At 35.3% G+C, this 12,534-nt stretch overlaps 2 protein-coding genes across 2 annotated transcripts; both read left to right on the plus strand.

The window, feature by feature from the left end:
• The first annotated feature begins 2,017 nt into the window (after nucleotides 1-2,017).
• Nucleotides 2,018-5,133, plus strand: LOC110115277 (putative disease resistance protein RGA3). Its single transcript, XM_020848466.2, has 2 exons — nucleotides 2,018-2,412; nucleotides 2,506-5,133. Exons 1-2 carry the CDS (start codon nucleotides 2,119-2,121, stop codon nucleotides 5,035-5,037), a joined length of 2,826 nt encoding a protein of 941 aa, XP_020704125.1. The 5' UTR covers nucleotides 2,018-2,118; the 3' UTR covers nucleotides 5,038-5,133.
• A 195-nt stretch (nucleotides 5,134-5,328) lies between these two features.
• LOC110115279 (ethylene-responsive transcription factor 1A-like) lies at nucleotides 5,329-6,712 on the plus strand. The gene is made up of 2 exons (XM_020848468.2): nucleotides 5,329-5,713; nucleotides 6,352-6,712. The coding sequence occupies exons 1-2, from the start codon at nucleotides 5,473-5,475 to the stop codon at nucleotides 6,525-6,527; spliced, it is 417 nt and encodes a 138-aa protein (XP_020704127.1). The 5' UTR covers nucleotides 5,329-5,472; the 3' UTR covers nucleotides 6,528-6,712.
• The last annotated feature ends 5,822 nt before the right edge of the window (nucleotides 6,713-12,534 follow it).

The raw sequence follows: 12,534 nt of genomic DNA on the forward strand, positions 1-12,534 counted from the left end.
AAGGAACAGTAGGAGAAACAGAGATCGGAAGAGAAAGAACTCCACCGGGAAATGGCCACGTGCAATATAAGTCAAGTAAACGGAGATTAACTGAGAGAGAAGCGAAGCTGCCTCGTAGTATACTGAAGTCAAGTAAAACAGAGATTAATTGGAAGACATGCATGTGACACCGGCCTGGCATGAACCGGTGACGGCCTGCAAGATAATATTAGAGCCCTTTGAATCTTGTTTTACTAATATTTTAAACATTGAACATAATTATAATTATAAATTTAATAAAAATTAGCATAATTTATAAAATATTGTTTAAATTGTTGGATAAGATTTAAATAATAAAAAAATAGTTTAAATGTTCCCATCTAACTATTTGAGATTTTCATTACAAATATATATCTAAGAATATTAATAATTTTTAAAAAATTTGTTACAATAACATAAAATAAATCATCAAAAATCATTAATCCACATTAGATCATCATTTCATATTTTTTCTAAATAAATTATTTATTAAACAACAAATGAGCATATTTATGAATGTCAAAAGAGCACTAATTTTTTTTAGAAATTTATATAAATAAATAAACATTGTATAAACAACATCAAATTATTCATCTGATATCAGAAATCTACCAATATTTAAATATCATTTTATAATAATACTATATCATAATAGATATCAGAAACAAACAACTAATTATAAAATGAGATTTTTACATACATAACGCTTAAAACTTTCATATTTACTTATCTAACATTAAAACTTTTATAATTATTGTTCAGCCACCTAAAACACTAATAAGAACCTAAATTACCACTCCCATTACCTCCGTTAACATCCTTCAACCCGACCCTGTCTTTTGTGCAGGAATCCTCCCGATCGAGCAAGTCGACATCGTCAACGCCAGTTGTCTTCTCCATGCCGGCCAATCCGCTCGTCTTCTCCACGCCGCACACTCTGTTCGTCTTCTCAACGCCAATCTGAAATATTGTGCGAACTCAAATGATCTGAACAATTGTGCGAACTCAAGCTGTTCACACCAGTCGTCATCTCCACGATGTATTCCCTTGAGCAGCTTTTTCAGCACGACTCCACCTTCACCTCGGACACTCTCTCGAAGCTTTTCCCATTTAAAACCTGTAGCTTTTTTTTTATGAAATTTTTTTGAAACAATAATGCATTTGTTTATCTAAACAATACGAGGTCTTCATTTACATCCTATAGCTTCTTTTATGGATTGCATAGACCTGATCAAAACTAATTGATCCACAATGTATTTCCAGGATGAATTCATGACCTTTTTTGCCAATTTTTTCTTCATTTTATGGCCATGATTCAAACTGCTTACGCATGCAATTTTGGATTTTGTTCCATCCCTGTTTGCGCCCAGGTAACTTGGATGGAATTGTTGACAGAAATGGATGCGTTCACTGAATAGCTTGGTACAAAAGAATGGTAATCTATAGAAGCTGAAGTAGCTGCATGAGCCACAGGTAAACTGGCAAAGCGATTAGTGACTTGGAGGATGGTGAAGGGTGGAAAAGAAAGCTAGTCCCAGGCATGGTGCAAGGACGGTATCCAACGTATGGAGATTCAACGGAAAATCTAGCTGACCTATTAGAGAGGGGAGGCTGAAAACATTTCCGATCAATATAGAGAAGAATATACCAGCGAGAAAGAGCCGTCCGAGCGCGCGCGAAGCAGTCAGTCAGGTTTCATAGTTAACAGAGTGTTAGTTTTGAAGTGGAAAAGTATTTTTAGGTGACTTGACAGTAAATAGAGAAGTTTTAAAATTAGATAAGTAAATATGAAAATTTTAAATGTTATGCATGTAAAAGCCCCTTATAAAATTTCTTACATAACAAACCACAGGAAATAGTACACGTAAAATAGTAATCTAATCTCCATCTGAGGCAGCTGCATCTTCGCTGAAGCTTCGTGTTCCCATCAAAATCAAACTACTCCTTTATTTTAATACATTCATTTTATTATTGAACAACGGAGACGTCAGTCAAAATAATAATCTAATCTCCATGTCTTCCAATTAATATCTGTTTTACTTTTCTCTGTTTCTCCTACTTTTCAGTTGTTCTGCTCTCCCTACCTCGACCACTGGTGCCATGGCGGACTTGATTGTTGTTCCAATGATGTACAGGATCATCGGCAATTGCTCTGATTACCTGGAAGAGCAAGTCGGATGGCAGACGGGCATGAAGAAGGAGCTGGAAAGGCTGCGGGAGAACCACCCCAAGATCCAAGCTGTCGTCTATGCTGCTAACCGAGCACAAATCAGCGATCATAACCCCGATCTCAAAAAATGGATATGTCAGCTGCGAGATGCTATTGATGAGGCAGATGATGTGCTCGATCAGTTGAAGTACATGAATCAAGAATATATTCATAAAGAAACAAAGGTGTGTTCTGCCACCGCCTGCTTCCTATTTGATTCTGCTGGCGAATATATTTATTTTTTTATTTGATAATGTATTTCTAACTAATATGATCAGAAAAGAAAGTTCCTGCCGAGCTTCCTATTTGAAATTCCTCGTAAAATTTTCAAAATTGGCGAACGTGCTCTCAAAATCGATCCCAACTTGAAGCGACTGGAGGAGGCTGTGCAGAAACTTGATCGAGTTTCGGCTGATGTTACTACTTTCCTTCATCTTTTAGACAGGGCGAAGCAGGAACAGAAGGATCAGGAGTTTGATTTCTACAAAACACGCGAAACAGGATATTTGCCTAAAAATGGTCTCATCGGGCGGCGCAGGGAGAAGGAGTTTGTTATGGAGTGGCTGAGGAATCCATCAAATGAGCATCGGGGAACTGATTTGTATAGAAACATTTCTCTTCTATCTATAGTGGGCCATGGTGGTATGGGGAAGACAACTCTCTTGCAACATGTTTATAAAGATGAAATTACGAAGGAATTTGATCTTAAAATGTGGGTTTGTGTTTCCAACAACTTTGATGTGAAAAAAGTCATTGCAGATATGTTGGAATGTCTTAAGAATGAGAGGCCTCGTTTGGAGACACTTGTGTCACTTCAAAGGCGTGTCGAGGAGGAGGTGATGTCCAAGAAGTTCTTACTTGTGCTGGATGACATTTGGGAGGAGGATGAGGAGGAGGATAAAAGCAAATGGGAGGATGTGCTCGCTCCTCTAGCTTCTGGGGGTTTTGGTAGTAAGATTATGGTAACAACTCGAACGGACTCAGTTGCACTGATGTTTGCAATGGTAATTGAAGAGGAGGAAATAGTTAAATTAGAGGGCCTAGAGGAAGATGAGTGTTTGCAACTCCTCAACTCTCATGCATTTGCTGGTGTAAAGAGCCCCCCTGAGCATCATAAAAAATTAAGAGTCATTGCTGCAGAGAGAGTTAAAAAGCTTTTAGGATCTCCGTTGGCAACTAAAGTCATTGGTGGTGTTCTGAAAGACAACTTGGATGAAAGGCATTGGAGGACAGTTCTAGAAAGCAATTTATTTGGTCAGAATTCTATCAATGCCATCTTAAGACGGAGCTATATAGTTCTGCCAAATCATCTACAAAATTGTTTTGCATTTTGTTGTATGTTCCCACGAGATCATAAGTTTCATAAAGATGATCTGGTCCGAATGTGGATTGCATTGGGTTTCATTCAGCCGTCTCAAGGGATGACTATGGAGGATATCGGAGGAAGCTATTTTGATGTTTTAATCAAAAAAACTTTATTTGACAAGGTCGGAGATGACTACGAGATGCATAATTTAATACATGTGTCAGCATCTAATTTTTTTGCACTGGAATGCAGTAAACTTGTGGATGATGAAGAATCGTCTCTCAAAATTTCTGAGACTATTCGACACTTGTCTGTTCAAAATTGTCCAGACATCTTAAGAAAGATTGAGAAGTTTAAACATTTGCATTCTCTTTTCTTGTTCTATGAAGATTATAATAAGGATCTTTGCAAAGCACTTATTCAAATATTCAAAGCATCGAGATGCCTGCGCTTATTATACATATGTACTAAAGAATTGCAAATGATACCGGAGGAGATTAGATATTTGAAACATCTTCGATATTTGAAGATCCAAAGTGTTGATGCCCCTAGGCTACCAAGATCTCTAAGTAATCTCTATCACTTGCAATACATAATCTATGATGGGCCAGGGAGGCTTTGCCAATTTAAAGGTGATGATTTTTTACCCAGTGACATTCATAACCTTTCTAACTTGCATTACATGAAATTGCCCGAGAATTATATTGCATCAATATGTGGGATTGGGAAGCTAAAGCTTCTTCAAGAACTAAATACGTTTGATGTTAGAGATATGAGTGGTTATACAATTGGGGAGCTGGAGAACATGAATGATCTTTGCAAATTAGAAATCAATTGCCTTGAAAATGTTAAGGATACCGAGGTGGCTTGTAGTGCCAAATTATGTGTCAAGAAGAGGCTCACAGATTTAACCTTATGTTGGAGTAACACTAATTCAAGGAACATCGATTTAGATGAGAACGTGCTCGACAACCTTCAGCCACCAAAATGTCTAAGGAATCTGAGCATTAAGAGATACATGAGTGCAAGATCTGCAAGATGGATGAACAATGTCAATCCGATCTTGAATCTAGAGAAAATCGAATTGACAGATTGCATGGAGTGGGAAATTCTTCCACCTTTTGGACAACTTCCCTATCTCAAGTCACTTATACTTGATAACATGCCGAAAGTAAAATGGCTCCAAAGTAAATTTAATGGGAATAATACATACCGTGCCTTTCCATTGCTAGAGGAGTTATATATTGGAGGATTAGAAACATTAGAGGATTGGTTTGATGCAGGAGTAGCTGCTGAAGATGAATGTTTGTTTCCTTGCTTAATTCAACTATCCATTTATGATGCTCCTATGCTTCGGGAATTACCGAAGCTTCCTCCCTCTTTGAAATGTCTAGAAATTTGGGGGAGATGTCATCCAGAGTTGAAGGAGCGCTATCGAGAGGATGGAGGCTCCGATCGGCACAATATTGCTCACATTCCTCAAATCGATATTCGTCCCCCATAGGCAAACTTTTTTCTTCTTATCTTATTTGTTTGATATATATGAAATGTAAATAATGCACTGTCATCATTAACCAATAGATTTACTCAATTTGATTTATGCATCTCTTGGTGGTTGCTTTATATATAAATATATTCTTCTTTTAATATTTCGTTATATATGTTGTGATTCATTCACAATTGAAATCTAAATAGTTCTTTTTAATTTCTTATTGTTTTTTCTAAATGAATTATTATTTAATTTTAATTTTATGTTTTTGACCTTATTTAAAATATGAGATTTTTACAGCAATTTTTAGGGTCGATTTTTAAACCTCTGTTATTGATTCATAAAGACAACAATTTTCACCATTGCCAAAAAAATTATTAAAAATTTTAAAATTGCCGACCACTAGATCGAGGTCCCCCTTGACCCTTCCGACCGGAGGACTCCGACGGCATGGTTATCTACCTCACCCTCCACGACGCCTTTAGGGGAGATTGGCTTCCAGAAGGCGGCAGCGCCACAGCCTTTGTTCTTCCACCTCCAGTGAAGCCCGATTCGCCGGATATAGGGGCGCCGGCGAAGGGCAAAAACTATCGAGGAGTGAGACAACAGCCGTTGGGGAAGTTTGCAGCGGAGATTAGGGATCCGGCGAAGGATGGAGTTAGGATTTGGTTGGGGACATTTGAGACGCGAGGTAATGTAACATCCTACTAGCTTGAATTAACTATAACATAGAGATAATTGTCAGATGCTTTGCATGGTTTATTGTTGATGAAAATTGGGACAATCAGATTTCAATATTCCTGTTTTTCTTTTTAATGTTTGATGAAATTTTTGGGGATAAGAATGTTTGTATGAATTACTATCTGAAGAAGAGTTCAGCTCGTTGCTTGGTTGCCATTAGCAATTCCTATATTCTTTTATCAGATCAAATTTTTCCTTTGAGGATTGATGAAAAATTTTAGAGAAATTTCATTGTATGATTCAAAACATGTTTTACTTTGGTGTTTTATAAAGCTTGGTTTGGTGATGTATGATATAGTGAATGTAAAAGAAGGATTTATAAGGCCGACATGAAATAATTGGGATATTGAGTAATGTTGATGATGATGAATGTATGCTTTAGTGCATGATCACCCGTCTATATATTGAAATGTTATTGGTGCTAAAATAGGAAGCATGAAGATTGCCAATAGGTTGAAGAAACTTTGAGAGAACTCGGAACATATTATTATTTTTGTGTTGCATTTTTTCTTCTTCTTCCGAATCTCCTGTAATTTATTTTCTACTTGAGATTTTTCTTAGCTTCTGCATTCTGCTTTTTTTGTTCAGGTAGGAAAGGGATCATTGCAGAATTCAAAGAACTTGCATCTTCACTTCCTAAGGAGATGGTTGCCATGCAAAGTGAGTTGGAAAAATTAAAAGATTTTTCTTCCGAAATTCATTGGCTTGCGAGCTCAAGTGCAGTCTTTATCTGCATTATTGCAACGGGAGGCAATGCTTCCTGATGGAATACCACATGATTTGGTGATATCATGCATCTCTAAGTTCAATATTTTGACAACTGAACTGTACTTGATGAAATAGGTTGACAAGTTGCAATAATTTTGCTTTCTTACTTTCTTTGTAATATGCTTATTTTAAACTGTTCAACTTGTCGGTGAGTTTTTAAGATTTTGATGTTCTTCTTTCATACTTATTTCCTCATATTTTTTCCTCTTGTTGAAAAGCTATGTTCATCATTATCGCCGCCATAATTTCTGATGCTTGTTGTTGGTTTATTAAGTCATCTTTATTGTGTTTATTCGTTCAGAGCTAAAGAACTAAGTGTGATTTTGTGATGTCGGAATGTGCACCTATCTATATCTTATTGGTGATCAGCTTGCCAGTTTTGTTAATTACACTTGATTTCCCTTTTCCATTTTGTCATATCATGAATGTGGTGTTGAGCCTTCCATTTGCTGAGAGGGCAATTTTTCTTCCATTTGCTAGTATCAATATTTTTTGCAATTTTGTGCACCTTCCATATGAGAATTTTTCTAAATCGCAATTTCTTGCATTTTCCCTTTTGCAAGCTGTGATTCGTTAGCCCTCTCTTTTCTTTTACTTAATAAGCAAATGACTCAACCAGATTTGTAGATTTATATATTGTTAATATTCACTCAATTTATATTTTTATAGTATTTTATTGATATTTGTAATTTGGATTTTTTGGCATTATATTTTTTTAATCAATTTTATCCTTTAGCATCAATTTTAATACCTGCTAAAAGCGCTGCTAAAGTCTTCCTACAACAACACTCATAAAATTGCTACTAAAGCCTTTCCAGTGAATCTGCTGTGGTTCCAAAACTGCACTGCTGCAAAAAAATTTTGTAGGTGTTTAAACAGCTGTAGTAGGTCCTAAAAAGTAATGCGAAAGCCTGATTTATTAGTAGTGAGGGCTAGCCCAAGCTCTAGTCAAATCACCCTACACGCTCTCTCCAAGCCATAATAGATGCTCCTTAGACTTTCTAATATCTGTGAATATGTCCCTAAGATGAGTAGAGCAACATTTTTCAAAATTTGTTTTGATCCTCGCAGCATGCTCATGCAACCATTTAAAATTTTTGGGTACAACATTGGTATAATGAAAAAATTAAAATAAAAATAGTCACAAATGTTAAGTAATGTCAAAATTATATACTTAAAATTCTCTAAATCACATATTTCTATCTTCTTTTGGAATTTTTTTCCAAGGTATGACAGAAAGTACCTAGCATGGGGTGTTAGAACTCCAACCATAGGTAGAGGTGTCTTTCTATGACCCTGTCAATGGGGGAATGATGATGACTCCCTAGTGGTATCACTCCTATCACTAGTGGAACTGTCTGCCCTTGATCCTGGTCACCCTATCTAAACCCAATTGGTCCAGTGGTTAGCTTCTTACAACATGTCGAGCTGCTCGATTCGACTATAACCATTTTATATTTGGATATCATCCTATCATCCAATTAATGATTATAAGCTTTCAAATGTGCATTGTTCCCTTGATTTGGACCCATGTTGGCTTGGATTGAACCAATTTTGGTGTTGTTGGATCTGCTCCTTGAGATATTCAATTTGACTATAAGCATGCTAAAATTGGAGTTTGGACGATTCCTAATTTAATTTAGGAAATTGCTAACTCATATATGCTTCAAGATTCATGTTTGAGCAACATGATTTTTGGTGACGTATCAATATCTAATTTAAACAAAAATAATCCTTATAAAATAAATATAATTGTAAATCTATTTGATATAGGTTCATTATTGTAAAAAAATGTCTAACTATGAGTCCACAAGCTACATCATTATGAGTTAAAGCTAGTAGTTCTTGATCTCATTATATATATTTCATCGTATTCTTAATTATTTATATTTTTATATTTATATGTGAAATGAAAATATCAAATAGATAGTTGGATAGATTGATATGATTTTTTTTATTAATATTTATATTTGTATCCAATAATTTAAATTACACTTAATGGATTACACCAAATTTTATTAAAATTTATAAATTTAATTATTTTTAATAATTAAGTTATATATTTAAATTATTAGTATCAAATACATAATTAGTTGAGTCATATTAAAGTTTAATTTTGACTTCAATTCGAAAAGAAAACTTATAAATAAGATGAATAAGATTTAAAATTCAAAAAATATTTAAACTGTGCTTGAATTTGATAAATGAATGAATTTGATTAATATAGTTCTGAACTCAATTTAATTTATTTATAGCCATAAGCAAATTTATTATTAAAAAATAAAATAAAAATTGCTATCAATAATTTTTTATATATATCTTCTTCTTCATGTTGTACTATCAACAGCCAAGTTAATACTTGTAATTTTTTTTATCTAAGACAGTGCATTCAAAAATTAACAATGAAATTAATTTAAATAAGAGGATGTAAACAAAAATTCAGCCAAATTAGAAAGTTAAAATTTCCCAAGTTTAAAGTATAAAAAATAAAAGTATAAAAAATCTTATTAAGAAGTAATAACCAGTAAATATCAAAGTAATATCCAGCTACCAAAACATAGGCAACTACAAAACTAAAGTCAATATCACAAACTACTGTAGTAGTAATAATCCGACATTAACCAAAGTATATATGTAAGAAAAAGAAAAAACAAATTAAGCAGCCATCCATCTTTTGAGGAGAATTTATTGTTTGTGGTGTCCGGATGTAGAGATACGTTCGGAACGTCCACTTAAATTTTGACACGTGCAATATAACTTTGTCTGCTCTTTTAAAGCCTTCTTTTTAACTGCGCTTTAACTATCTTTTGCTGCACTTTTGGTGCATTTTTGTTGTGCTTGGCTTTAAGTTCCGCTGACACTTTGAATATATAAAATAAAAAAATAAATCCAGTTGAATATCCACATGTTCATTCAACGTGTCAATATTTTATTGAAATCCGAACGTTGCTCTACGTCCGGAGTCCGCACGAAATAATTTCTTCTCTCTTTTGAGAGAGATCAGATTGGGGGCAATTGAAAAATTGCCCGGTATCTTAGTGCTATAATTAGCTAGAGGAAGATATGTGAAGTTTTAACAGCCGGAGATATTGATTTTATTATTATTTATATTACATTAATTAATTTTTAAGTTTGTATTAATCAAAATATATAAATTAATCCCTAATTAACTACAGACTATATGCTTCGTCTCTTTAGACTTCGTTTGGGTCCTCTTTTTAAAGCAGTTATATATATATATATATATAAAAATCTGCTTTGAATGAGTAAAAAAAGACGACCCAAACGAAGCCTTCTTAAAGCCTGCTCTCCCGCGTTCTTCGTTCCGGTGTGAGATAGGGTTTTGAACGATTCGCTAAAGCCTTGTTCGCTTTATTCGATGACGTTCCTTCCTGTCGACTCGGAAGTCGCAGAAGTTCGCCGTTCTTGCTGTTGAATCGGACGTAGCCACTGGAGCTCGCTCGCTGTGAAGGTACTTTCGTTCTGCCTTTCGCGCGCTTCTTCAGCCAAATCCCGTAAATCCGCCGAACTCCAGGATTTAGTAAATCCGGGATTTACGGAAAAAGTGGGAAACGGAGGATTCATTCCGCCGTGAGATCTATCGGCTGCTTTAATCTTGTTTGGCAGAATTTAGCATAAATCCTGCTCAAATCCTGTTGCCAAACAGCCCCCTACAATAATTCAAAGTCTTCCACCCAATGTTTTTTATCTTCAATCTCTTGAGCTTAAAAGGCAAAGAGGGCAACTCTTTCAACTTCGGGCAGTCTTTTAGCACCATTTCAATTAAGCCAGGAACAAACATCCATCTTCCGCAACTACTCCTGCCTCAAACAAATCTTCTAAAGCTTTTAAACTATCGACATGTAGCACCTCTAGCAATGGAAAGACACGGTACTTATCATTCCCAGGAAATTTGTTTTCGATCCATTTTACTTTCGGCATGTCATAAAGTTTTAGAGATTTGAATAAGAGAAGTTGCACCAAAAGTGGAAGAGTTTTCCACTCCCTGCAATATGTCAATTTGATTTCTTTAGATTGGAGATTTTAACCAAAACATTAAAATACCTTTCTCTGCTATTCTCCATAGTCCCTTCTTGATCATGAGGTGGCTGAATAAAACCCAATGCAATCCACATTCGGAATCATCGTTATCAAACGTATGATCCTGTGGGAACATACAACAAAATGCAAAACAATCTTGTGGGAACATACAAAAAAATACAAAACAATTTTGTAGATGATTTGGCAGAACTATATAGCTCCGTCTTAAGATGGAATTGATAGAATTCTGACCCAATAAATTGCTTTCTAGAACTGTCCTCCAATGCCTTTCATCCAAGTTGTCCTTCAGAACACCACCAATGACTTTAGCTGTCAATGGAGATCCTAAAAGCTTTTTAACTCTCTTTCCAGCTATGGCTCTTAATTTTTTATGATTATCAGGGGGGTTCTCTACACCAACAAGTGCATGAGAGTTGAGGAGCTGCAAACAATCATATTCCTCTAGGTCTTGTGGGAATATACAACAAAATGAGAAACAATTATGTAGATGTTTTGGGAGGAACATATAACTCAATTTTAAAATGGGATATATGCTATCCCGACCCAATTCTGCATTTTCAAAATCACTATTTAAAACTTTTGTCCAATGCCGTTCATCCAAGCTAGAATTCAGAACTCCACGGATGATCTTTGTTGTCAGTGGATATCGTGAAAGCTTTTTAACTCTCTGTTGCAATGTATCTTAATTTTTTTTATAATCTTTAGGGTTCTCTACATCAGCAAATGCATGAAAGTTGTGGAGCTGCAAACGCTCATCTTCCTCCAAGCCATTTTATCTAAATGTTTCCCCTGCCTCTAAATCTCAATGATTATCCCTTCCATTGCAGCTTGGAACATTTGTGCTTTTAATAGCCCATACAAGGTTTTATGTTGTAAGAATTTGTTTAGCAATGCTATTTTTTATATTCTATGTATATTAGAGAATATAATTCATACCTCTACTCTCTCTGACCCCTAGTTTCACATGACCCACTCTATTTTTGAGAAAGAAGGTAGCTTTAACAATTTTGAGCTTTTGGATCTGAGCCGTACTTGGATCAAATGCAATAAAGCTAGAATCAATTTTGACCCCATATTTGTTTATGATCAAATGATATGTGGGACTTATTTTCTGCTATCTGTCATCTATGCCACTAACTCACAATATGAGCGTGTTAAGTTATGGGATCATATAAGAGCATGGGCGGAACCATTACAAGCTTAGGGGGGGCAATTGCCCCCCCTCAAAAAAATTTTTTTTTTTATAAGAGTACAAATATATATATATATATATATATATATTCATTTCTTATCCTTTCACCCACATGTCGGAATTGGATTTTAACTCTTTCATTTTTTATACTAGTTTGAAAGAGTTAGCCTCTGTTGGTTCTTTCTATACTTGGTTCAATCGACATGTGGAGAATCCTATTCATCTTAAGCTTAAAGAGTCTTAGTGAATGATGCTTGGATGGAGTTATTCTCTACTTCTTACTACAATGTTTTAAACCCATCATGATGTGATCACTCTCCTATTGTCTTGTATTCCCTCCGTAGGAGGCAAACTAATCACAGGTTTCTTTATAAAAATTTCTGGGCAAAAAGGAGGTTTTTTTGGGAGGTCCTGACCTTTGTTTTTGCCTTTTTGGAGAACCACAAGCTGGGAATCCTATTGCTGATTTCTATCTGGATGACAAGTGATGCGGTGCATCAAGCTCACATGGATCAGGGCTCGGCTCACACGTGGACCAATGGACGGTTCACACTACCCTTTTTACTTTAATTATTCTGCTCAGCTTTCTGTTATTTCCACCATCCTAGTTACCGCAATTAGTTTATGGCAGTATGCACTTTTTGGCTTTTTCTTGATGTAGTAATACTTCACTGTTTATCTTCTCATTGAGAAGAAGAAGACGCAGTTTTATGAAATATACAATTTGGCTTTAGCCTTTGCACTGTTCC

The sequence above is a fragment of the Dendrobium catenatum genome, unplaced genomic scaffold (genome assembly GCF_001605985.2).
Source record: "Dendrobium catenatum unplaced genomic scaffold, ASM160598v2 fragScaff_scaffold_621, whole genome shotgun sequence".
Taxonomy (NCBI): domain Eukaryota; kingdom Viridiplantae; phylum Streptophyta; class Magnoliopsida; order Asparagales; family Orchidaceae; genus Dendrobium; species Dendrobium catenatum.

Coding starts and splice junctions, on each gene's coding strand:
- LOC110115277 (XM_020848466.2), top strand. CDS start 2,119: ATGGCGGACTTGATTGTTGTTCCAATGATGTACAGGATCATCGGCAAT. Junction 2,413..2,505: donor ATATTCATAAAGAAACAAAG/GTGTGTTCTGCC, acceptor TAATATGATCAG/AAAAGAAAGTTCCTGCCGAG.
- LOC110115279 (XM_020848468.2), top strand. CDS start 5,473: ATGGTTATCTACCTCACCCTCCACGACGCCTTTAGGGGAGATTGGCTT. Junction 5,714..6,351: donor GGGGACATTTGAGACGCGAG/GTAATGTAACAT, acceptor TTTTTTGTTCAG/GTAGGAAAGGGATCATTGCA.